The sequence below is a fragment of the Zophobas morio genome, unplaced genomic scaffold (assembly GCF_036711695.1).
Source record: "Zophobas morio isolate AGI-343-1 ecotype UQ-CSIRO unplaced genomic scaffold, CSIRO_AGI_Zmor_V1 ptg000021l, whole genome shotgun sequence".
Lineage (NCBI taxonomy): Eukaryota > Metazoa > Arthropoda > Insecta > Coleoptera > Tenebrionidae > Zophobas > Zophobas morio.
Window position 1 is genome coordinate 11,547,346 of NW_026972126.1, and position 25,819 is coordinate 11,573,164.

Here is a 25,819-nt window from a genome sequence, read left to right on the forward strand (position 1 = left end):
ACGCATGTTGGGGAAACTGTGACGTCGTCGTACTCCCTTTTTATTAACTACCAAACCAACGAAACTTAACCTAACCACGTGGTTTTACTCACACCAAACAAACCAAAAGTGACGCGTCACCTACCCCTTTAGCAACGAAGTCAACTTCTACCAACCCTCTCAACAGAAATTCCCTAGGAGAGCTACCAACTACCAGAAAACCACCAAATTTGCACATGGTTGCCTATGCTTAACGATATATACACGATGTAATAAGATGAATTAAGAAAGTATTATAATAGGGTCCATCCAACGAATGACTACTTTCATGTTTTCTCGACGTTTCATAAACATGATAAATCACAGTCAGAATTTATCCGTTCCTCCTTTGTAAAAAAACTCTTTTAAAATATTGTATCCATGCAATTTCTTCATATACAGGTGGCTCAAAAATTATTAAACTAAACAATTAATTTTGTTAATGAAACCAGAAACGACTTACCTCATTTTTTTGAAATTCTGGCAGTGTTGTTCTTAATTTACAAAATTAAATTTTATGGTTTATCTGAGCATTGGGCTTGCTTGATTATGATTCAGGGACAGGGAAGTGTGTCCAAGCGACTTTGTACCGGTTATTTTTATAATATTAATAATACAAAAACGGGTGCGTATTTACTTTTTTTTTCTTGATGACAGCATTTAAAAATTTCTGGAAATACCAAAATGTAATCGGTTTTTTTTTCAAAATTTTTGGGCGCGCCGTTTCCAAAATGGGGACGAACTTTTCCCTTACTAGTATTACACAGCATATTTGAAGTAATCAGTTACTATTTATTCATGAAATTGATCCTACTTCTGTTGACAAAAGCGCGTAATGGCACGCTCTAATTATAGATTTCCCAGGAGTAGGTCACCCCGCTTAAGTGATTAATTTTAGGTATAATGAGAAAAACTCCTAATAGTAACATTTATTGGTAACTTAATAGTACACAGAATCAATTCGTACACCTAAATATAACTCCATCAAAATAAAAATCACATATAATTCAATATAAAAATAACTAGAAATAAGAGTCTTTTTCAGTGACTTCAATTCACGTTACATACACAGAACTGACTTTAAAAATGGGAAAATTACAAACCAAGTAGATTAAATATATCTACAGTTGACTTTATTGCTAATTAAATATGCTAACAAACTATCTTCGTGACAAGGAACAACTTTACTATGCCACACCCATCTAACAACATTTTTCATCTTCGAAGCAGCAGTTGAACCGAAAATTTGACCATGTTTGAAAATACCAATTAGTCACGTTTAGTTTCTTTTTTTAGAAAAGATTGTGCTCGGATATGTAGATCTAACCTTCCGCTTTAGTGCCCGTGAATTGCGTAAATTTATTGTCGCTCAATCTCAAAAAAAAAAATTTGACAAGAGTATATATTCAATCTCGTTTCATAAACCAATACAAGTTGATCCCACTTTATGAAAATAAATGGCACTGTCAACAAAATAAAAGTGCAGCTGATTGACTCACACACTGCAAAAAGAAAAAGGTCGGTTCCGCCGAATGCGCACGAACGCAGTCGGAACGTCCCGAACCACACATATCTACACTACTCAAAAGGTACTTGCGACCCTCACGTCTCAAGAACAGCAAGTACTTGCACGAAACGCCTAAAAATTGCTTTGAAAATAAAGCAAAACGCTACAAGCAGCTCGACAATTATTATATAACTGTACATTGAACATTCTATATAATTATTTAACATTTTATATAATTCAACACATTTTCTTCCTCAATAATTTGTGATATAAGTAGCTACTATTAAAATACATGGCCTTACAGAACGCAAATAAACAGTCCATGGCGAGAACCATGCAACCAAATGAGATTCTTCGAAAAATAATCATAAACAACGTCTGAAACTCAACTCTTTGGTAGTTCCCGTTAACAATAATACGACTCTAAGTACAAAGGACTTATACTGAAATACTTTATCGGCGAGTTTTCCGCTCGCTTTAGAGATGAGGCAGCTGCGCTATGTTCACTATTAATATTATCTTTATATATCTTAACTGAAGCCCAGTTAGTAAGCTGGTGCTTGGAAATCTGTGGGTCCCCTCTGATTGGGTCCCGCAGAAAATGGCGGCTCCTGGTAGTGTTGGTCCGTCTCGGGTCCGCCGGGGTAAGACGGATACGAACCGGGCATACTCGTGTCGGCTTCGTAGTTAGTCGCGAAAGCCGCGTCTGCGCCCTGGCGGAAACGCTGAAATGCGAAGAATGCGCAACCGGCCTAAAAATGCTACATTGTTATATAACTTGTCATACTACGGAAGTGCTGAACGGTACTACCAAAAAAATCGCACAAAATCGAATAAGACGCATACGGAGTGTGTTAATGTTTATAATATAGTTATATAGTTCATGACAAGTACTCGCAGATTTGGCTGGGAACTCGGGGACTCCGGGAATTAGGAACAAAAGGAATACAGTGTAACAGAATTTTTCTAGTAAGGCGGTAGTTTAATTAGTTTAGTCACAATTTTATATAAAAAATAATTAAACTACGCCATACATAAGGTATAACTGATCAAGCAATCTTATAATCAAGCGAAATATTACTCTTTTAATAAATTGTATAATTATTATCGATACCCGATTCATAATACATTAAACAAAAATACATTTTCAGGGTGTCCTACCAGTGTGAACTATTAAAACAAACCTTTGAATCTATTAGAACTCACTAAGGTTACGCACCATTTGCTTTTTTTTTAAGGGACATACTATACAGGTGTCCCAGTTAAAGCTCCGCGGCTTTATATCTAGAGAACGAATAGAGCTACTGAAATTCTGTAAACTCCATTGTTCTTGTGCACATACAAAACTTAGGGCCAGTTTATAAAATATTTTAATTGAGATTAAGTTAATCACGCATTTGGTGAGACATTTAGCGACGTCTGATTGGCGTACAGTCGGTCACGTGGTACTTTAATGCCCCATTAAAAATTTAATCGCAATAAAATATTTAATTGAACTTATGTAAACTGGCTCTTATATTTTTATTTTATTTTCAAATGACAAAAAATATAGACATAAAAAAATGACAGAAGATTTGATAAAATAACTGCTTTTTCAAACAGATCTCGTTGACTATAAAATAAAGTGTGAGTGCTTTATTTCACTCAACATTATTTTTTGTAATAGATTTTTATTATTTTTTTATCAACTGAAAATGAAATAAATATCGTAAACCCTTGTAATCGCAATTTAATGGTCTATCAAAATCTACTAAAAAAATAAACGTTGCAATTTAAAAATATAGGTACTGAACTAACTTACGCTTTCCTCTTCAAGCTAAAAACAATTTCAGAATTTAAATATCGTTCTCCGTTCTCAAGATCAAGGGCACAGAGTTTTAACTGTATACTTTTACAGATTGAAAGTCTTCAGGAAAAAAGAAAAACAATATCAGATATAAGCGTTTTTGAGTTCATAGTTTTCACGATATTTGCATATTTATGGAAAAACATTGTTAACCAGGTGTTCGAAAAATTACCATTTAAAACATATTTTAAGTTTCTTGTTCTGAAAAGACGACTACGTATATTAACAAAAAGGCTAAATTTAAGCCCCGCCCACCCACCCTATCTCAATTGTGATGATTATTTTATCGTCGAGACCCAAAGGAGCAGAATTTAATTGCAAAATCGTTATTATTTCTCTAGAAGAAATTACCATGTAAAACATGTTTTTGACTATCGTGTAATTCAAAGAATACTGTGTACATATATATTAAGAAAAAATGATGTTTCGCATTTTTTTTTCAATATACACTGTATTCTTTGAACCAAGCGATACTCAAGAACATATTTTTAATTTCTTATAAAGAAATAAGTATTTTGCAGTTAAGTTCCACCCCGTTTGTTCACGGCGAATAAAAAAATCATCACAAATGAGTTAGGGCGGGTGGGCGGGCTTACATTTTGCCTTTTTGTTTAAATATGTGTAGACTTCTTTTCACAATATGAAGCTTACAAGATGTTTAAAATTGAAAATTTGAATGAAGAAATACCGACATTTTAAGTTTATTGTTGTGAAAAAACTTAGTAATTCTGATGTTTACCGTGAATTTAATCAACAGTAAAAAAAATGACGTAGATCGCATTCTGGCAATTTTTTATTAAATTACTAAAACTAATTATTTAACTGCCTATTAGACATGCAGTTTCAGAACCTTCGAGCTTTTCCGTTATTTTTGGAACACCCAATATTTAAAAATTCATAGCTACGCCATTTTTAAAGGTGGAAGCTTGTAATTTTACTCAAAACTTTTTAGTCACTTTATCTTAACATAAGAAATATAAGAAATTGAGCAACTTTTAAACTTATTTATATAGCGGGATTTTATTTACAAACTGTTGATTTTCTTATGTGTTTCAAATAGGACACCCTGTATTTTAAAACTTGTCTTTTAAGTCAGCTTTCTTTTAATGCCACGTTTGTCGGAGTTTAATTTAGCAACAATTAAAAAACATGTTCAGCTAAATCTGAACAAATTTAATATTAAAAGAAATTTGCCTTAGAAATCGTTATAAAACACAGGTGTACCATTTAAAAAATACCAGAAAACTGACAATTTGTTAAACACCCTGTATAAATTAAAAGACTCTTCAATTTTTTACCTACTTACCTGTAAGCCAAGAAAGTATTGTAATAGTGTCCGTCTAGCAAACGGATAATTTCATGTTTTCTCGACGTTTCCTGACATCAAAAGTACGAAAAAATAGGTCTCCCGTTTCCGTCTGTCTGTTGTGTGTTGGCGCTTTTATTGACCCTTTTCCTGTAAGATCGTAAAACTTCCATAGTGACTTTCCGTGCGCACGCATCTTCAAAACCACGTATCCGGCACTCCGGCAGCAGAGCAAAGGCCTGTGACAACAAACCGCTTTGACAGAATGCAACCAACTACACATGCGTAATCTGTCGCTCATTGGTTAATTTTAACTTGGCGCTCCAAAAATCTGACTTCGCCTGCGCGATGTTATCTCACTCTGTATCATTGGAATTTATATAATGTCTACTCACTTTGCTTACAGGAAAAGGGTCAATTAGGTAGATTGTCACCAAAACTACGAACTGATTGTTGTGAAATTTTATATGTACTTTAGAAATATCGTATATATGGTAAAACGCAAATCAAAATTTGTCTAATCATCACCATCAACAATTAAATGACATGATCTCAAAACGTTGCATGGTAAATACTATTTAAATTTCATAAAATAGCACACTTCTATATGGTTGTTTATGAATCCGACTTGATTTTTTAACCAAGACAACCATATTTTTGTGGAAAAAACAAAATTCTATAAAAACATGTTTACAATTTAACTCTGAAATCGATAAATCCTTAAATTTGCAAATATTATGAGCATAGGTCTAGACACAAGTGTGGTTCATTAATAATATTTTTTAGAATTACTTATACAGGGTGATTAAAAAAATCATACGTGAAGCAACTTATTTTATTGTTCGAATCAACAACGGTTCACCCCATTTTCTCGAAAATTTGTAAGTATTAGTAGTAGTAAAATACTCTTGTTACCTGTTTTACAGGGTTGCCGTAAAAAATTGCAAAATCAAAATTTATCTATATACCGGGTGTCTGGAAAATGGCGGATTAACTCTCCACTACGCTCTTAACAATCAACTGATGAGTCTGGGAAAAATAGTAAAAAAAATTCTTCTCACATTTTGATGGAGTTATAATGATTTTAAAAATGACCCGCTTACTCGCCCTCTATTTTCTTAGCGGGTATGTCATTTGCCAAAATCGATCTTATTTAAGTAAGTACTAACCCCGCCCACCCGCCCTCTATTATCTTAGAGGGATCTCATTTGCTAAAATCAGTCTTATCTTAGTAGGAACTAGCCCCGCCCACCCACCCTATCTTTTCTTGGAAGGTATGTTATTTGCCAAAATCGGTCTTATTTTACCATGTATACTAGCCCCGCCCACCCGCCCTGTTTTTTAGCGGGTATGTCATTTGCCAAAATCAATTTTATCTCAGCATGGAGATTTTTTTGTGCATTATTTAAAACAATTTTGCGAAATTTTGGTGTTCTGTTTTTGGAAAATCCTGACCTGACCTGCTTTTGAGTTAATTTTGGGACCCCGTTTTTTTTCCTTTGAAAAATTTAAAACAAAATTGAGGTTCTAGCTATTCCTGTTTGGAAAGAATTTGAAACTACTTTGAAGCCTCTAGTGTCTTTTCTTATAATGATTTAATTAAATTTCTTTGAGGATACGTCATTTGCTAAAATCAGTCTTATCTTAACAGGTACTAGCCCCGCCCACCCGCCCTCTCTTTTCTTAGATGGTATTTCACGTAAAATATTTAATTATGCAGATTTTTAAAAATAAATCTAATTTAATCCAGATATAAATTGAAACAAACTTCATTTTTATTGTTTATTTAAACGCATGTTTACACTTCTTTATTTTTTGAGAACTTAATCTGGGAACATACTCTCCGCTGCACTCTTAACAATCAACTGGTGAGTCTAGAAAAAATAGTAAAAACATTCCTTCCAACATTTTGGTGGAATTATAATGATTTTAAAGTTGGTTCTTTTGCTACGTTTAACTAAACAACACATTCCAAAGTTTTCAAAATCCTAGGTTTAAAACTAACCCCGCCCACTTACCCTCTCTTTTCTTAGGAGGTATGTCATTTGCCAAAATCACTTTTATCTTAGCAGGTACTAGCCCCGCCCACCCGCCCTCTATTTTCTTGGAAAGTAGGTCCTTTGCCAAAATCAGTTTTATCTTAGCAGGTACTAGCCCCGCCCACCCGCCCTCTCTTCTCTTAGAGGTTATCTCATTTGCCAAAATCACTCTTATCTTAGCAAATACTAGCCCCGCCCACTCACCCTCTCGTTTCTTAGAGGGTATGCCATTTGCCAAAATCAGTTTCATCTTAGTTGGTACTGATGACTAACTTTTACAAAAAATTACCAAAATTTGGAAACATTACGACCTTACTTACATGCACAAAGCAGGAATTTTGAACAATTTCTCAAGTGTTTAGTTGGTTATTTAATGGATTTTTATTTGTTGGTTTTATTTTTGTTTATAATTTATAAATGTCTTATTAATTCTTTTTTTTTCGTAATCTACATCATAAAGAACTTTTTTATTATTTTTTAACGTACTGAAGAGTTAACCCACCATTTTCCAGACATCCGGTATAATAAACTTGATGTTTTCTTGATTGTAGTTCAGAAGCGAGGGAAGTTCTGTTTAAATAACTTAAACCAATTTTTTAATAAGGAATCTAAATCTTTGAAATACCTAAGATATTACGTTTGAAAAAACAAGGGAAATTCATAAACCACAAGTATAGAAATTTGTTATTTTATAAATTTGAAATAACATTTCCTGTGCACAGTTCTGAGGTGATGTCATTATATTGTTGCAGGGAATCATCAGATAAATTTTAGTAAGCGTTTTACTATCTACACGATATTCCTAAAATACTTACATGTTAAATTTCATAACAATCAGCCCAGTGGTTTCGAAGATTCTTTGTCTAATGAAAAAGCCAACAGACCATTGACACACAGACTGAAACGGGAGTCCTATTTTTTGACATTCTACGTGTCATTAAACCTCTAGCAAATATTAAATTAGCCATTACTATAATACGCTGGAGCAGTAAAAATGTAGGTATGAGGTGTAACTTTCAAATGAAACATCCGATATATTTAAGAGTAACTTTAAATTGCAACCTTGAATGAGTCAAACTATGCCAAAAAAATTTCAATAATTAATTTAGGGGACTACACAATATACCATATCCATATACATTGAATTGTATACGCTATTGTGTTGATGTAAATATTAATTTCATGAGATGATTTTTATCCTTCGAAATGTGGGATAATCACTCTACAGCTAAGCTTTACATTAAGCGTAACTAAGCATCAAGGAAAATACACGAACTAGGAAAAGGAAGCGTTATTAGTAACTACTTTGTCATGATTATATAACTTTGCCTCATAAGCAGAATACGTTTTAAATACTAGTTTTAACTCTTTCTAGTGTAATTCTCGATCTAAAACTTAATCCGATCAATTTTAATCGGAATCAAAAATTTCCGCAGCGATTTTTTAAACACTGCCGTTCAGCTCTTCCGTAAATACAACCTGCATTTACCCATGAGAAAATCGAAAAGAAGGAAAAAGCGATTGCCGCTTGGACGTTGTTCACACCATAGCCGTTGGGTGGGGGCGTCGAGTTGCTCCACTGGCTTGTCAGGTACCAGAAACCCACGAAATACAAGAAAGCCCAGAAAGCTACCAACAAAATCTATAATCAGCACCCGCCTCTGATAACAAGCACATGACTGATAATCCTATCTAATCTTTCCACCTGAATCTGAATCAGTGCGTTAGTTAACTGTTAATACTCGTAAAAATGGCACTGACGATCTGTGGGCCCAAATTGTCCGGTTGTTGCATGATTTTGTCCCTATGGGGCATCATTCAGCTGGGTCTGATGGGAGTGTTTTTGTACTTCCATTCCGTGGCGTTTGCAGAAGACATCGCAGCAGATATACCTACCAACGAGAATTGGTCGGATCAACAGGTGATCGACAAATTCTACAAAGACGTCGACGATGCGTATGAAATGTGTGCCGTCAACTGCTGGATTGCAGCCGCCATATATGTGGGATTCTTTGCGTTTTCTTTGCAACAATTCTGGGCTAATCAGCGCAAGAAGTAAATTATTTATTTTATTTTATTTTATTTATATAGAAATGTAGTTAACTGATATTAAAGTACTTTAATCATGTGATGTGTTTCACTACGGGGTCATTCTATAAAACTACGACAAATCGCAAGTTGTAAAAGTCAATTTTTGACACAGTTTTGCAAGTTTATTTCTACTTATTGTAATATAAACCGTTTAGGATGTTTTTAGACAAAAGTGAGCCATGAAATGTTTTCTTCACGTTGGATAAACTGATTCATTGACAAAATGGTTTGTCTGAAGTTCACTTGAGGCTGATTTGCCACATTTATTGTTATTTAGAAATCATATTATCAAGTTGCCACATTTCCTACTTGTCATTAAAATTTAAAATGACGTAAATAATTTGGTTACAACAAAAAATTTCAATACAGAGGTACTACAAGTTTTTGAATATTTGATAATTAAAAAATGTGTATTTGTAGGTCAGTCGCGCAACTGCAGAGAAAATTGTCACTAAAGACGAAAATTTGAAAACTTCATCTTATGGCAAGCGAAAACCCACTGACACTTTATCAAATTATGTATTTAGTAAAGACCTGTAACGATTTATTATTTTTTTTTTATTGAGGTCGATTTATAAACTTGTCGCTGAAGTTGCCGCGTATGCGTCGTTTATATCATTCGTTGACGTTGGGTTTTCAACCAATCAAATTGCGGTAGTGTGCAGTGCTACCAACATTTTTCTGGTTGACAGCACTAATTCCATGAAAATTAAATTTTGATAAAGATAATGAGGTCCACTAATATTAAGCCATTTAATCATTTTCTACACTGTAGCTTTCTGTCAGTACTTGCTGTTCGTCTCAAAAATACATTAGGTATTATAACTACAAGGACTTACATTTTCTTTTCACAACTAGAAAGGTAAAACATGTTGAAAATGCTAAATTTTTGTAGGAAAGTATCGATTTTGCAATTAGGCTCCGCCCCTCGGTCTGAAAACGAATGAAAAATTCATCACGATTGAGATCGAGACGGATGCGTTGGGCTTCTTTTTTGGTTTTCAAGAACGTGTTTCACATACCAATTTCTCGTAGAAAAACAAGGATTTTGCAATTAAGCTCCGCCCCTCGGCTTACGACGAATAAAAAAAAATCATCACAATTGAGATAGGGCGGGTGGGCAGGGCTTATATTTTTTTTCTTAATGTACGTAGTCATCTGTTTTAAATTTTTGGTATGAAAAGACGACTACGTACATTAAGAAAAAAAAAGCAAAATATAAGCCCCACCCACCCACCCTACCTCAATTGTGATGATTTTTTTTATTCGTCGTGAGCCAAGAGGGTGGAGCTTAATTGCAAAATCCTTCTTTCTCTACAAGAAATTACCATCTAAGACATGTTTTTGAGTATCGTGTTGTTCAAAAAATACAAGTTATATTAAGTTAAAATTAATATGAATTGATACATTTAGTTTTCTTTGTATCATCACGATTACCAAAGGACATATTTCACTGGGTAATTTCTAGCAGAAAAATACGGATTTTACAATTAAGCTCCGCCCCTCGGCTTGCGACGAATAAAAAAAATCATCAGAATTGAGATAGAGCGGGCTTATATTATTCCTTTTTTTTTTTTAATATACGTAGTCATCTGTTTTAAATTTTTGTTGTGAAAAGATGACTACGTATATTTAGAAAAAAAGGCAAAATATAAGCCCCACCCACCCACCCTACCTCAATTGTGATGATTTTTTTTATTCGTCGTGTATCCAGAGGGTGGAGCTTATATGCAAAATCCTTCTTTCTCTACAAGACATTACCATCTAAGACACGTTTTTGAGTATTGTGTTGTTCAAAAAATACTAGTTATATTAAGTTAAAATTAATATGAATTGATACATTTAGTTTTCTTTGTATCATCACGATTGCCAAAGGACATATTTCACATGGTAATTTCTAGTAGAAAAATACGGATTTTACAATTAAGCTCCGCCCCTCGGCTTACGACGAATAAAAAAAAATATCAGAATTGAGATAGGGCGGGTGGGCGGGGCTTATATTATTCCTTTTTTTTTTTCTTAATATACGTAGTCATCTGTTTTAAATTTTTGTTGTGAAAAGATGACTACGTATATTTAGAAAAAAAGGCAAAATATAAGCCCCACCCACCCACCCTACCTCAATTGTGATGATTTTTTTTTTATTCGTCGAGTGTCAAGAGGGCGGAGCTTAATTGCAAAATCCTTATTTCTCTACAAGAAATTACCATCTAAGACGTGTTCTTGAGTATTGTGTTGTTTAAAAAATACTAGTTATATTAAGTTAAAATTAATATTAATTAATACATTTTTATTTTTCTTCGTATTATCACGATTACCGAAGGACATATTTCACATGGTAATTTCTCATAGTAAAATACGGATTTTAGAATTAAGCTCTGCCCCTCGGCTTACGACGAATAAAAAAAAATCATCAGAATTGAGATAGGGCGGGTGGGCGGGGCTTATATTATTCCTTTTTTTTTCTTAATATACGTAGTCATCTGTTTTAAATTTTTGTTGTGAAAAGATGACTACGTATATTTAGAAAAAAAGGCAAAATATAAGCCCCACCCACCCACCCTACCTCAATTGTGATGATTTTTTTTTATTCGTCGTGTATCCAGAGGGTGGAGCTTATATGCAAAATCCTTCTTTCTCTACAAGAAATTACCATCTACGACATGTTTTTGAGTATCGTGTTGTTCAGAAAATACTAGTTCTATTAAGTTAAAATTAATATGAATTGATACATTTAGTTTTCTTTGTATCATCACGATTACCAAAGGACATATTTCACATGGTAATTTCTAGCAGAAAAATACGGATTTTACAATTAAGCTCCGCCCTCCGACTTTGTACGAATAAAAAAATCATCAGAATTGCGATAGGGCGGGTGGGCGGGGCTTATATTATTCCTTTTTTTGTTAATATACGTAGTCATCTGTTTTAAATTCTTGTTGTGAAAAGATCACTACGTATATTAAAAAAAAACACAAAATATAAGCCGCACCCCCCCCCCCCATCTCAATTGTGATGATTTTTTTTATTCGTCGTGAGCCAAGAGGGTGGAGCTTAATTGCAAAATCCTTATTTCTCTACAAGAAATTACCATGTAAGACATGTTTTTGAGTATTGTGTTGTTCAAAAAATACTAGTTATATTAAGTTAAAATTAATATTAATTAATTTACAATTAAGCTCCGCCCCTCGGCTAACGAAGAATAAAAAAATCATCAGAATTGCGATAGGGCGGGTGGGCGGGGCTTATACTGTTTGCTGTTTGTTCCTTAATATACATAGCCATCTTTTCGCAACAAAAAACTTTCCATTTTAAACATGTTTTAAGTTTCATGTTGTGGAAAGAAGTCTACACATATTCAAACAAAAAAGCAAAATGTAAGCCCGCCCACCCGCCCTAACTCAATTGTGATGATTTTTTTTATTCGTCGCGAAACAAGGGGGCGGAGCTTAACTGCAAAATACTGATTCATTTACAAGAAATTAAAAACATGTTTTTGAGTATCGTGTTGTTCAAAAAAATACTATGTATATAAAGAAAAAAAGCCAAAATATAAACCCCGGCCACGCAACACATCTAATTGTAATTTTTTTATCCTTAGAAACTTAAAACACGTTTAAAATCGTAAATTTTTGCAAGGAAATATGGATTTTGCAATTAGGCCCTACCCCTAGGTCTGCCAACGAATGAAAATTTCATTATTATTTAGATCAGGGCAGGTAAGGGTGGGGCTTAATCTTTGGCTTTAACTTTTTCTTAATATATTTACATAGTATTCTTTGAATAACACGATACTCAAAAACGTAAAACATAATAAGTATTTTGCAGTTAAGTTCCATCCCTTGGTTCACGACGAATAAAAAAAAAATCATCACAATTGAGATAGGGCGGGTGGGCGGGGCTACATTTTGCCTTTTTTTTAATATGTGTAGGCTTATTTTGGCAACAAGAAATTTAAAACATGTCTGAAATGGTAAATTTTTGTAGTAATCAACTTAAATCCTCCAGTTTTCTTTTACAACCCCTTTATATACGGCAAAAGTTGGACATCAAAGTTACTATCAACCGCAACTTGGCAACGGATTTTGAAAATGACAATTTTCAGCTCTAAAAGCAACGTCAGCAAGTTTATAAATCCCACTTTAGGGATCTCAGCATATACCTACGAAATTGTTTGCAAACCAAATTGCTAGATTTACATGGCCTACCTGTCTAAAAACATCCTCACGGTATATATTTACACAGTTAATGTCACAGCCAACTCTAATTGGCTTTATTTTCAATATTATTTTATGGAAGAAAATATCTAGGATAGCTAAAATTTGGCGTCACCATTTCCATTTTTTCGACGCATAATTGCGAGCATTTTAATGCTTCAGGGTCATGTCAAAGTGATTTGATGCTTTGTCATGACCACTTTTATTTTAACCTAAAATTTTCCATGCGGTTAGCTCCTAATTGTTTTTTGTACATTTATTAAAAAATCACCAACTTCACAAATATTAAATTTCAAAGCAGCGTACCACACATGATTTGAGTAGTAGTGCACTATCAAACTGTCACCAGTGCATAAGAATAAATGTTACTTGACTTGGCAAGCAAATTGCATACACAAAGAATATTTGGTTTATGCCAATTACATTTTTTTTTTCAAATATAGAACTTAAAAGAAATATTGAAAACTAAAAATAAACAATAATCAATATTCAAACAATTGAAAACAATGTCAATTAGGTCATATGGCACACTTACATAATGACAAATATTCTCCACTGTATATTTGACTACTGTAATAATATTATTATTACAGTAGTATATATTATATATAGTAGTATTAAAACTTCATTTTTTGTTTGTCTTTCCTTCTGTTAGTGCAGCTATTTCATTTTAGACGCATTTTATTACTTACCATTTGTGTATTTATTGCCCATAACAACCCATCTTGGCTATAAAAATCAGTTACCTCCAAATCAAAATTACTACCCCATACATGATTTGTCATTATTTTATAGAAAGACCCCCAGGGGCCTACCTGAGAAGCCTAAGTCGCCCAAGACGTAGTGCTTCCTGGTTTTAACCGACGACATTTGTTCGAAGAGGTATTCACCAGCAAGGAACCCCATACTGGCCAAAAACGCAATTACGCTGATTCCTACCCCATAATTACAGGCATTCGCATCCTTGTTATAGAGACATTCGTCTTTTCCATTACTATTGACGAACCACCCTTGCGAGGATATGCAGCCGAAAACGACAATGGAAAATAACTGAAACAATAATAAAATAAATAAGTCTCGGAATGTGTTTAAACATGTGATTCATCCGATAACGATGATTATTTTTAAATATTTGTCGATGACCCATTTCAAAATTTTAAATAATCAATACACATCTGACACACCCCCCACCAATACCTCCTGTCAAATCGATTATTTGAAAATGAATTACTTGAGCAATCAGGGGTTAACAGGATGGCAATGCGAAATTTATGAATATAAATTGTGGCTTACCCAGCAGACAGCTCTGAGGATGACTTGGGGCCTTTGGGCGAAAGCTAGGGGGTCAAAAGCACCGCCTGCTTTACCGCCTCCGTACGCTCCAACACCCTCCATGTTTTTGTAAACTACTACACTGTCAAAACCGCTTCGACCGCACCGTATTTACTTTAACACCACCCTAATAACTTGAATCAACCCTCGCACTTAATACTTCTTCGATTATTTATTTACTGAATTTACAATCAACCCCCCAACTGCGCCTTAATCGTCAATAATTACTACACCAATCCGAACTTGACTCCACTCGGTATGCGCGCCTGCTTCAAATAAACGTCAGTGGGGTATTTTTGAAAGAAATCGGGGTTACGTATAAGTTCTAATTTTACACTAAGCGGAATTAGATTTGGTAGTTTTGATAAGTTTATCTTACAATAAGATTTTTTTCTGTGATATTACATAATTGATATTTTAGATAATGTTTAATTCACGAAATGTCAATTTAATGGGTACAGTATGGTACAAATAAATTTGCATCTCGAGGTATGAAGTACAGTATGAAGACAAAATGTCATAATAGAAAACTGGAAAATAGAAACACAAAAACGATGGAAGCTACAAGGTAATTATATTTAAAAATACATGTGCTTTGTGTTGCTTCCACAGCCGATGAGAGAATGATTTCCTTTTATAATAGTAATTAAAAAAAAAAAAAAAAAAATCGCGTATCTCACATAACCATATTTATCGTTTTGTTTTGATTGCAATCTGTCACATTTGAACTTTGAAATGATAGAGTGGTATACAGGCACGAAATGACCTTAGGTGTATATTTGGTTGCATAGTTTAATTTCTATTTTTTGATTTTTAAAGTTTTTGATCCTCGAAAAAATATTCTAACACGCTGGATAGTTAACAAAATCGGCTTTAGTTATTAATAACCGCCATTAACCAACTTGTTCGTTAATGCTTATGTCAAAGAATCTGAAATTTAATTTTGTATTTTTTGCAATAAAACACACTAACTGAAAATTGACCGCTAAATTTTAATTAATTTAATTTTCACGATATTCTTAATATAGTATATTTGATTGCCATAAAGTTTTTAACACGGCGTCACAGTACCACGTGACCGACTCTACGCCAATCAGAAATCGATAAACGCCCCGTTAAATGCGTGATTAACCTAATCTCAGTTAAAATATTGTATAAACTGGCCCTTAATCTTCTAAATTTGTCCCAAATTAAGTACTCGTTAAGCTTGAAATAAAATTTTACTTGCATTACTGACATCACAAAACGCTCGCGCTTGACCAAAAACATTGTCAACTTAAAATATAAAATTCTTCTATGACTTTAAACTGCATATTTTAAATTTGTACTCTACTTTTAATTTGTCTATATATTTTTATATTTAGTGGTGGTCACAATAAAGTTCACAATCCACAGTTAGTTGGACTTGTGGAAAACGCTAGTACTTTTGAAAATTTATTGGAAATAGATATACACAGGTAATTTCAAAGTGTTACTAATGCGAGTTAGTTCGTGAATGTGATTTGGGAAGTCTCCTAGTAGATTTTCGACGATTTTTGTCAATTTCGAGTTGATGTTCAATTCTTTGCTGTACGCACTGGTCAAGGCACTGTTCGTGCGGTAAACCATATAGGGTTTTCGACCCTTGACAATGTCGGTGTATGTATTCAATTTCTTCTGAAATTGTAAAAGTAACTCGAAGTTCATTTGACGTTCAGTTATCGTTTCTTCTATGTTTTCTTTTATCGCTGTGTTATGGATACGAGTGACTTCAATTTGGCGTTCTATTTCTTCGATTTGTTCTTTTATTTCCACTTTTTGTTTCTCGTAGGCTACCATTTTGTTCATCATTTCTTGAATTTGCTAAAAATTATGTCATTTGTTAGTTAATCACACATACTGTGTTTCCTACTTACATTTTCCATTTGCTTCGTCTTGTTCTTCATATCATCCAATTTTCTGTGAAAATTGATTCTAGTGTGCTCAACCCCGCCTTTAGTTCTTCTTTCTCGGGCTTCCGCTGCTGTCACAATTGCATCCCTTCTTGAAACGCAATGTTCCAAGTCGTTAGAAAGTACGTCCTGTACTTTCTTTAGCTGGCTATATCTGACCTACAAAAATTATCTAATTTAAAGAATCGCCACTATTTCACCCCACATTCATCCGATGTATTTCTGCTTTCATCCCACCCACTTCTCCTTCTTGTCCTCTTTCTTGAATCATCGTGCTCTTCGTTTCCTTAGCCATCAAAAACTTTTTCTCCCATTCCAGAGCTTGACGATTCATTTCGAGTAGTTCGTTACTCATGTTTACTTTGTCTTCTTCCAACTGTTCTATTTCGTCTTCTAAAGACAGACACTCAAGTTCGGCATCCTGCAAAAAAACGTCAACACTGATTCATTTGTATTGGGCTTTTTCACCTTAAGTTTGTAAATGTACTCTTGACGCATGACTTCGTTGTCTTTGTCCATGTGGGTCTTCAGTCCCTTCGTTTTGACAAAATTGTCGCCCATGACGGTCAGCTGGCTGTGGAGGTTATTAATGGCACGCAGAACTTTATCTTGTCGCTTCTTCTGGGCTTCCAAATCGTCAGACACTTTTAGATTCTTCTGCTCCATAATCAATATTTCTGAAAAAAAAAAAAATAATATACTGAAAATCGAATTCATTTTGACTAACGTTTGCGTATGAGGTTGTTGTTTTGGATTTGCTCCTGTCGTTCTTCTGAAATCCTGAGAAGATTGCTTTGCTCCCGCAGCCAGAACTGTTGCAACTTTTTGATATGCTCTTGAATTTCTTCAATCTTCTTCTCCAGTGTTGTAATCTTTATTTCTAACGGAGACGTATAGTTCACGCCAGACTTTTCTACCATTTTCTGCAATTTCGAATTCAACATGTCGACTTCCCGTTGTCTCTTCATAATCCTCAGTTCCAACTGCTTCATTTCTTCCTGATAACCGTCGGCCTCTTTTCCCAAGACCCGGAGTTGCTCTTCTAACTCCACCAAGTAGCGCTGGCTCTCGAAGTTCGCCAATTTCTGTATCTCGATGTCGCTCATGACAGAGGCGTTTTTATTTTCGCTGCTCGCCACTTGAATCTCCAATTCTCTGTTTTTCGCTTTGAACTGCTTCAAGAAACGTTGCAGAGTTAAAGCTGTTTTGTTGTTAGAAACTTGTTCTTCCAGCAGCTTCATTATCATTTCTTCCATTTCTGTTTTCTGAAAAGTCAGCGCTTCAGCTTCGCGCTGGAGCGCCGCGAGCAACACGTTGAAGTCGTGCGTTTCCTGCAAAAAAATCACCCAGTGAAACTCTCTCATCGAATACCAGACGTACGTCCTGAATTTTCGCAATATCGTTTTCGGTCTGTTCGACAATGCCCTCCATTTCCATGATCTTCTTCTCCACGGCCACCTTTTTCGCCATTTCTGCGTCGAACTCGGCCTTGCAGTTCTGCACGTCGATCAGAAACCGAGTTTTCAGCAGCATGATGAGCTCGTTCTTCTTCATTTCTTGCTGACTCAGTTTCTTCACTTGTTCGATTTCGCAGACGATGTTCTTGAAAAGCTCCGTCGCCTTGTTCACTTCCTTGTTCAAACAAGCTAAGACTTTGTCTCGGTTCCCGATCGCGATGATGACGGAGTTCCACGAGTGCATCAGACAGCGGTACTCCGCGGCCATGGCGTCGATGTTGGTGTTCCCCAAGGCTACCGTTTGGGCCATTTCTTCCCTCTCTTCTTCTTTCACTTTTATCTGGACGTCCATCCGCTCGAGTTCTTGCTCCAGCTGCCAAATTCGGTTCATCAGTCTGTAGATGAGACCGTCTTGCATCCGCTTGTCCTCCAGCAGTTGCATTTTGTCTTTGCGGCTTTTTTCGTAGACGCGTTTCTTCACGGTGATGTCGGATTCCAGGTTTTGTTCCCACTGGGACATCTGCTGGATGAGCAAGTTGGTGCTTTCGATTTCGTTGCGGAGCTCGATTTCTTGCGACTCTTCGTGATAGAGATTGTTGCGTTTTGTAGTAAATTCGTCTTTTTTTTCTGCCAGAACGTTTTCGAGTTCTTGGCATGCGGCTGCGGTGGTTTCCACTTTCGAAATGTAGAGGTTTAGAGATTTCTGTTGATTGTTGAGGACTTGCTGTTGTTCGTAGACCATAAGGCCCAATTCTTCGCGTTTTGCGTTGTTCTTTTTTGCGCCAGATTCCTAATACGTAACAAAAGTTGGGTAACCTACTGTCAGTTTTGTATTACTAGGCTGAGGAAAGAAATTCTCTACACTAATAAATCTGTTTCGGGTCAGCGCGTGCCGGTGCCTACGTTGACACCCAGAATATGATAAAATACTCCCTTCTGGGACGATTCCAGACGATACATTTTTATGACTCTAAATTAGCATGTACCTACTGGTGATTTCTTAGCCCCTCCAGGAAACTATTGATTAATTTAATCTAGTTCTAACCGAAAATTACCGTTTTGTACTTAAAAAAGTATCAAATAAAGATTTTTCATCAAAGCAACAACACTAGGTGCGTAATAACCTCCGTTTATCGAACAGATGGAGTTCGTGATCTTCACGCGATATTCTAAAATGCGAATAATATTGGTCACGAAATCGCATTTGAAAAATTAAAAATAAGAAAAAACATTCAGTAACGTTAGGCAATCATACATTTGGAGAAGAATATAACCCACAGCTTCGTAGTGTAATCCGCAATCGGACGAACAGTTCGGAAAGAGCGCATTTTGAGCCATTTCTTCTACAACTAACACAGCAACAATGCAATTTGTCGTAGTTTGATTGGTAGTTTCATCAAAACATACTTTTTTAAACAAAAATTAATCGCATTCGAGGCCAATTACATTTTGTCTTTTTGTTTTAATATGTGTATTACTCTTTTCACAACATGATACCTAAAACATGTTTAAAGTGGAAGTTTTGTTAAGGAAATATCGATTTTGCAATTAGGCTTCAAAATCCATATCTCCTTTCCAAAAATAAACCATTTTAACCATGTTTTAAGTTTCTTGTTGTAAAAAGATGACTATGTATATTAAGAAAAAACAGGCAAAATATAAGCCCCGCCCACCCACCCTATCTCAATTCTGATCATTTTTTTTTTATTATTCGTAAGCCGAGGGGCGAGGCTTAATTGTAAAATCCTTATTTTTCTACAACAAATTACCCTGTGATATATGTTCTTAATTAATCGTGTTATACAAAGAAAACTAAGTGTATTACTTTAAAAAGGAAAATTAAAAGAGAAGCCCCACCCATCCCTCTCGATCTCAGTCGTGATGAATTTTTCATTCGTTGTCAAACCGAGAGGCGGAGCGTAATTGCAAAATCGATTTTTCCCTATACAAATTTACCATTTTAAACATGTTTTACCTTTCTTGTTGTGAAAAGAAGACTACACATATTAAGAAAAAAAGGCAAAATATAAGCCCTCCCACCCACCCTATCTCAATTGTGATGATTTTTAACTGCAAAATTCTTATTTCTCTACGATAAATTAAAAACATGTTTTTTAGTATCGTGTAGGTCAAAGAATACTATGTATTGAGAAAAAAATAAAGCCAAAGATTAGGCCCCACCCATACCCGCCCTGATCTCAATTCTCAATTGTGATGAATTTTTCATTCGTTGGCAGAGTTAGGGGCGGAGCCTAATTGCAAAATCCATATTTCCATACAAAAATGTACCATTTTAAACGTGTTTTATGTTTCTAAGAAAAAAAAAGTCATAACAATTGAGATGGGGTGGGTGGGCGGGGTTTATATTTTACCTTTTTTTCCTAATATACATGGTATTCTTGAACAACACGATACTCAAAAGTATGTTTTTAATTTATTGTAAAAAAATTAGTATTTTGCAATTGACCCTTTTCCTGTAAGATCGTAAAACTCCCATAGTGACTTTCCGTGCGCACGCATCTTCAAAACCACGTATCCGGCACTCCGGCAGCAGAGCAAAGGCCTGTGACAACAAACCGCTTTGACAGAATGCAACCAGCTACACATGCGTAATCTATCGCTCATTGGTTAATTTTAACTTGGCGCTCCAAAAATCTGACTTCGCCTGCGCGATGTTGTCTCACTCTGTATCACTGGAATTTATATAATGTCTACTCACTTTGCTTACAGGAAAAGGGTCAATTAAGCTCCGCCTCCTTGCTTCACGTCCAATAAAAAAATCATCACAATTGAGGCAGGGGTGGATGGGTGGGTTTACATTTTGTCGTTTTGTTTTAATATGTGTAGACTTTTTCAATTTTTTTATTTTTAAAATTTTTCAAATTTTGCCCATGTTCTGTCGTTCTGGAATTCAGAATCATAAAAAATGTATAATTTTGTAAAATCTAATAAATTAATTGTGGCTTCAAGTGGATCTTATTAGATTAAGTCAAAAAAAACAAAAATTTCACGGAAAATGCGTAATATTTTGCCTTCAAACACCCTGTATATTTTTCACCTAAACGCATTCATCAAAATTTCTTTCTACCAACTAAATAAATTCCATTCAGTGATTTTAAAATATTTACCAACTTCACTTTCACCAGAAATTTTAATTTTTGAAAATTTTCAAATTTTGTGCATGTTCTGTCGATGTTTTGAAATTCTAAAATTTTGAAAAATGTATAGTTTTGCAAAATCTAGTAAATTAAATTTTTTTGTGACTCTAAGTGAGACTTATTAGATTAATTTAAGTCAAATAAAACAAAAATTTCACGGGAAATGAATAATATTTTGTCTTTAGACACCCTGTATATGTTCCATCTAAACAGATTCATCAGAATTTCTTTATGTCAACCAAATACATTCTTAAAAAAATTACTATTTTCATTTTCAGCGGAAATTTTAATTTTTGAAAATTTGCTAATTTTGACAATGTTCTGTCGCTGGTCTGAGGTTGCAAAATTTTGAAATACGTATAATTTTGTAAAATCTCATCTCTAATTTTTGTTGTAGCTCTGAATGAGCGTTATTAGATTAAATAAAAAAAAAGCAACAAAAATTTCACAGAAAATGTGTACAATTTCCTCATCAGACACCCTATATATTTTTAATATAAGCGGATTCATCAAAATTTCTTCGTATTAACTAAACAAATCCTATGCAGTGACTTTAGAATATTTACCATCTTCACTTTCACCAGAAATTTTAATTTTTAAAAATTTTCAAATTTTGTCCATGTTCTGAGATTCTAAAATTTTGAAAAATGTATAATTTTTGGGCCTTATTATATTAAGTAAAAAAAAAAACAAAAATTTCACTGGAAATGCATAAAATTTTGTCTTTAGACACCCTGTATATTTTCACCTAAACGGATTCATCAACGATCGTAATTAGTCTAGGACCAGTTAATTAATGATTTTCTATCAACACGTGATATTTGTTTTATTGTTGATGTTAACATTTTTAACAGCCCATGGTTCTAATACAATTTAACAGCAATCATGTAAACGTTCATATAAAACACGTAATTCACGCTTAATCCATTAGACCATCAGATCAATTAAAATTATCATGGACTAAAATAGAAATTCGATTGGAAATCCGAACTATTTTGTCACGGCTTGAATTTGGACATTTATTCTCAATTTTTTATTTCATCTGTTTTAAGTTTTTGTTGTGACAAGATGATTACGTATATTAAGAAAAAAAAGGCAAAATATAAGCCCCACCCCATCTCAGTTGTAATGTTTTTTTATTCTTCATGAGCCAAGAGGGCCGAACTTAATTGCAAAATCCTTATTTCTCTACAAGAAATTGCCATGTAAGACATATATAATGCTACGTATTCTTTTTATTTAATACATCTAGTTTGCTTTAAAAAAATACGATTACTTAAGAACGTATTTCACATACCAATTTCTCGTAGGAAAATAAGGATCACGATTGAGATAGGGCGGGTGGGCGGGCCTTATATTATGCCTTGTTTTCTTGATACACGTAGTCATCTGTTTTAAATTTTTGGTGTGAAAAGATGACTACGTATATTGACAAAAAAAAGGCAAAATGTAGGCCCCACCCACCCACCCTACCTCAATTGTGATGATTTTTTTTATTCGTCGTGAGCCAAGAGGGCGGAATTTAGGAATTGCAAAATCCTTATTTCTCTACAAGAAATTATTATGTAATACATGTTATTGAGTATCGTGTTGTTCAAAAAATACTAAATATATTAAGTAAAAATTAAAGCCCGGTTAAGATCGACGAGGCGGATAGGTGGAGCTTATCTTTTGGCTTTCTTTTTTACTTAATACATATAGCTTGCTTTCAACAACACGATTACTCAAGAACATGTTCCACATAGCATGTTCTCGTAGAAAAATAAAGATTTTGCAATTACGCTCTGCCCCACGACTTACGACAGGTAAAAAAAATCATCACAATTGAGATAGGGCGGGTGGGCGGGGCTTATATTATGCCTTTTTTTCTTAATATGCGTAGTCATCTGTTTTAAATTTGTGTTCTGAAAAGATGACTACATATTATAAGAAAAAAATGCAAGATGTAAGCCCCACCCACCCACCCTACCTCAATTGTGATGATTTTATTTATTCGTCGTGAGCCAAGAGGGCGGAATTTAGGAATTGCAAAATCCTTATTTCTCTACAAGAAATTACTATGTACTACATGTTCTTGAGTATCGTGTTGTTCAAAAAATACTAAATATATTAAGTAAAAATTAAAGCGCGGTTAAGATCGACGAGGCGGATAGGTGGAGCTTATCTTTTGGCTTTCTTTTTTTACTTAATACATATAGTTTGCTTTGAACAACACGATTACTCAAGAACGTGATCCACACTAGCAATTTCTTGTAGAAAAACAAGGACTTTGCAATTAAGCTCCGCCCCACGACTTACGACGGGTAAAAAAAATCATCACGATTGAGATAGGGCGGGTGGGCGGGGTTATATTGTGCTTTTTTTCTTAATATACGTAGTCATCTGTTTTAAATTTGTGTTGTAAAAAGATGAATACGTATATTAAGAAAAAAACGACAAAATATAAGCCCCACCCACCCTACCCTACCTCAATTGTCATGATTTTTTTTTTATTCGTCGTGAGCCAAGAGGGCGGAACTTAGGAATTGCAAAATCCTTATTTCTCTACAAGAAATTACTATGTAATGCATGTTCTTGAGTATCTTGTTGTTCAAAAAATACTAGTTATATTAAGTAAAAATTAAAGCCAGGTTGAGATCGAAACGGTTGGGTGGGGCCTATATTTTGGTTTTCTTTTTTACTTAATACATATAGTTTTGTTTAAACAACACGAGTATTTAAAATCATGTTTCAGATGACAATTTCTTGTAGAAAAATAAGGATATTGCAATTAAGCCCCACGACTTATGACGGGTAAAAAAAAATCATCACGATTGCGATAGGGCGGGTGGGCGGGTTTATATTGTGAGTTTTTTTCTTAATATACGTAGTCATCTGTTTTAAATGTGTGTTGTGAAAAGATGACTACGTATATTAAGAAAAAAACGTCAAAATGTAAGCCCCACCCACCCACCCTGCCTCATTGTGATGATTTTTTTTTATTCGTCGTGAGCCAAGAGGGCGGAATTTAGGAATTGCGAAATCCTTATTTTTGTACAAGAAATTACTATGTAATACATTACAAAAACACACACAAAAATTAAAGCCCGGTTAAGATCGACGAGGCGGATAGGTGGAGCTTATCTTTTGGCTTTCTTTTTTACTTAATACATATAGCTTCCTTTGAACAACACGATTACTCAAGAACATGTTCCACATAGCATGTTCTCGTAGAAAAACAAAGATTTTGCGATTAAGCTCCGCCCCACGACTTACGACGGGTAAAAAAAATCATCACGATTCAGATAAGGTGGGTGGGCGGGGCTTATATTATGCCTTTTTTTCTTAATATGCGTAGTCATCTGTTTTAAATTTGTGTTCTGAAAAGATGACTACATATTATAAGAAAAAAATGCAAGATGTAAGCCCCACCCATCCACCCTATTTCAATTGTAATGATTTTTTATACGTCGTGGGCCAAGAGGGCGGGGCTTAATTTGACAATCCCTATTTCTCTACCAGAAATTGCCATGTAACATATTTTTGAGTGTCGTGTTGTTCAAAAATACTAGCTACTTATATTAAGTAAAAATTAAAGGCAAATTGAGATCGAGACGAATGGGTGGAGCTTATCTTTTTTACTTAATACATATAGTTTGCCTTGAACAACACGATTACTCGAGAACATGTTTCTCATAGCAATTTCTCGTAGAAAAACAAGGATTTTGCAATTAAGCTCCGCCCCACGACTTACAACGGGTAAAAAAAATCATTACAATTGAGATAAGGCGGGTGGGCGGGGCTTATATTAAGCCTTTTTTTTCTCAGTATGGTTAGTCATCTATTTTAAGTTTTTATTGTGAAACGATGACTACGTATATTAAGAAAAAAAGACAATATGTAAGATCACCCGCGTTCTCGTGAAACTCGCAGTTTAGTTAGATAACTCGTTGTTTTAGGAAGAGAGGATAGAGCGTATAATATGTGGCACGGTTTTTTGAGCATAAAAATGTGGAATGTGTTATACACTAGAACGGTAACACACTACGACAAGGAACTGAAATCCTATGATAGCCTAACCAACCTACGCTTGTATGTTCACTTTGTAGGCACGTGATCACTCCATTTGTTCGGTAAATGGACTATATTATACTATACTCTACCACGGCAACGTTTTGTTTAAAAGTGAATAAAGGCAGTTACCAATGTAACACTTTTATGGTGTTCTATGCACAAATGATTTAAGAAAATTTTTGAGTTGACGATACTGCTTTAATGGCAGCAATGTTGGCATATGTCAGTTCACAGTTGCCCATTTTAACATGAGCGCGCCTAAAAACCAATGAGAACCAATGAGAACTACTGAACCGGGTGTGCCACCATAAAATTTTAAATATGTCGCTAACCTGACAAAAAAAAACCGTAAACATTACTCACTCGGTATTTATAAACTTCCGAGAGTTCCCGAAAATTTTGAAAAATCAAGACTACATAAGAATAAAACTTAAACGTTGCTACTTCTTACATATTCGTAAATATCGTCCTTCAAATGATTAATCTGTCGCTCTAGGTGCTCTTTCAAAGTTCTTTGAAATCTCTCCAAAAGAGGGTTGTCGGGATCCAAAACCTGAGGCTCGTCCTTATTCTCAGACCTGAAAAACGCGCAACAATGTATATCCTAAGAAAAATAAAACCAGTTTACCCCTCTGAGCTATAAAATTTCGAAAAATGTTTCGCTTCTTCGGACTCATCAGTCTCAGATCTTGGCGAAAATTTGTCCCGATGAAACGAGTCATCTCTGTAGCCTACAACGTTCGAACGACTCAAGTCCCGAAAACCAAACGTTCGAGTTTTCTGTTTTGCAGTATCCTCTCCAGATTTACCGTCGGGGCTCTCCATCACATAAAACAAAAAATTGTTCAAGTGTCAACGATTTGT

At 34.7% G+C, this 25,819-nt stretch overlaps 3 protein-coding genes across 4 annotated transcripts; 1 reads left to right on the top strand and 2 right to left on the bottom strand.

The window, feature by feature from the left end:
• Positions 1-935: 935 nt before the first annotated feature.
• Positions 936-14,758, bottom strand: LOC135133293 (synaptogyrin). Of its 2 annotated transcripts, none has more exons than XM_064061650.1 (4): positions 14,318-14,758; positions 13,840-14,074; positions 8,206-8,345; positions 936-2,250 (listed from the first exon to the last, which is right to left on the bottom strand). In XM_064061650.1, the coding sequence occupies exons 1-4, from the start codon at positions 14,417-14,419 to the stop codon at positions 2,071-2,073; spliced, it is 657 nt and encodes a 218-aa protein (XP_063917720.1). In that variant the 5' UTR covers positions 14,420-14,758; the 3' UTR covers positions 936-2,070. The 2 variants fall into 2 exon arrangements, with proteins under 2 accessions (XP_063917720.1, XP_063917719.1); XM_064061649.1 differs by having other exon boundaries at positions 936-2,277; positions 14,318-14,751.
• Positions 8,420-8,844, top strand: LOC135133295 (ribonuclease kappa-B-like). The gene has a single exon (XM_064061652.1). The coding sequence runs from the start codon at positions 8,467-8,469 to the stop codon at positions 8,773-8,775; it is 309 nt and encodes a 102-aa protein (XP_063917722.1). The 5' UTR covers positions 8,420-8,466; the 3' UTR covers positions 8,776-8,844.
• Positions 14,759-15,777: 1,019 nt separating the features above from the next.
• LOC135133288 (coiled-coil domain-containing protein 40) lies at positions 15,778-25,819 on the bottom strand. Its single transcript, XM_064061640.1, has 8 exons — positions 25,584-25,819; positions 25,407-25,533; positions 17,668-18,534; positions 17,015-17,618; positions 16,756-16,964; positions 16,493-16,708; positions 16,252-16,446; positions 15,778-16,198 (listed from the first exon to the last, which is right to left on the bottom strand). The coding sequence occupies exons 1-8, from the start codon at positions 25,778-25,780 to the stop codon at positions 15,791-15,793; spliced, it is 2,823 nt and encodes a 940-aa protein (XP_063917710.1). The 5' UTR covers positions 25,781-25,819; the 3' UTR covers positions 15,778-15,790.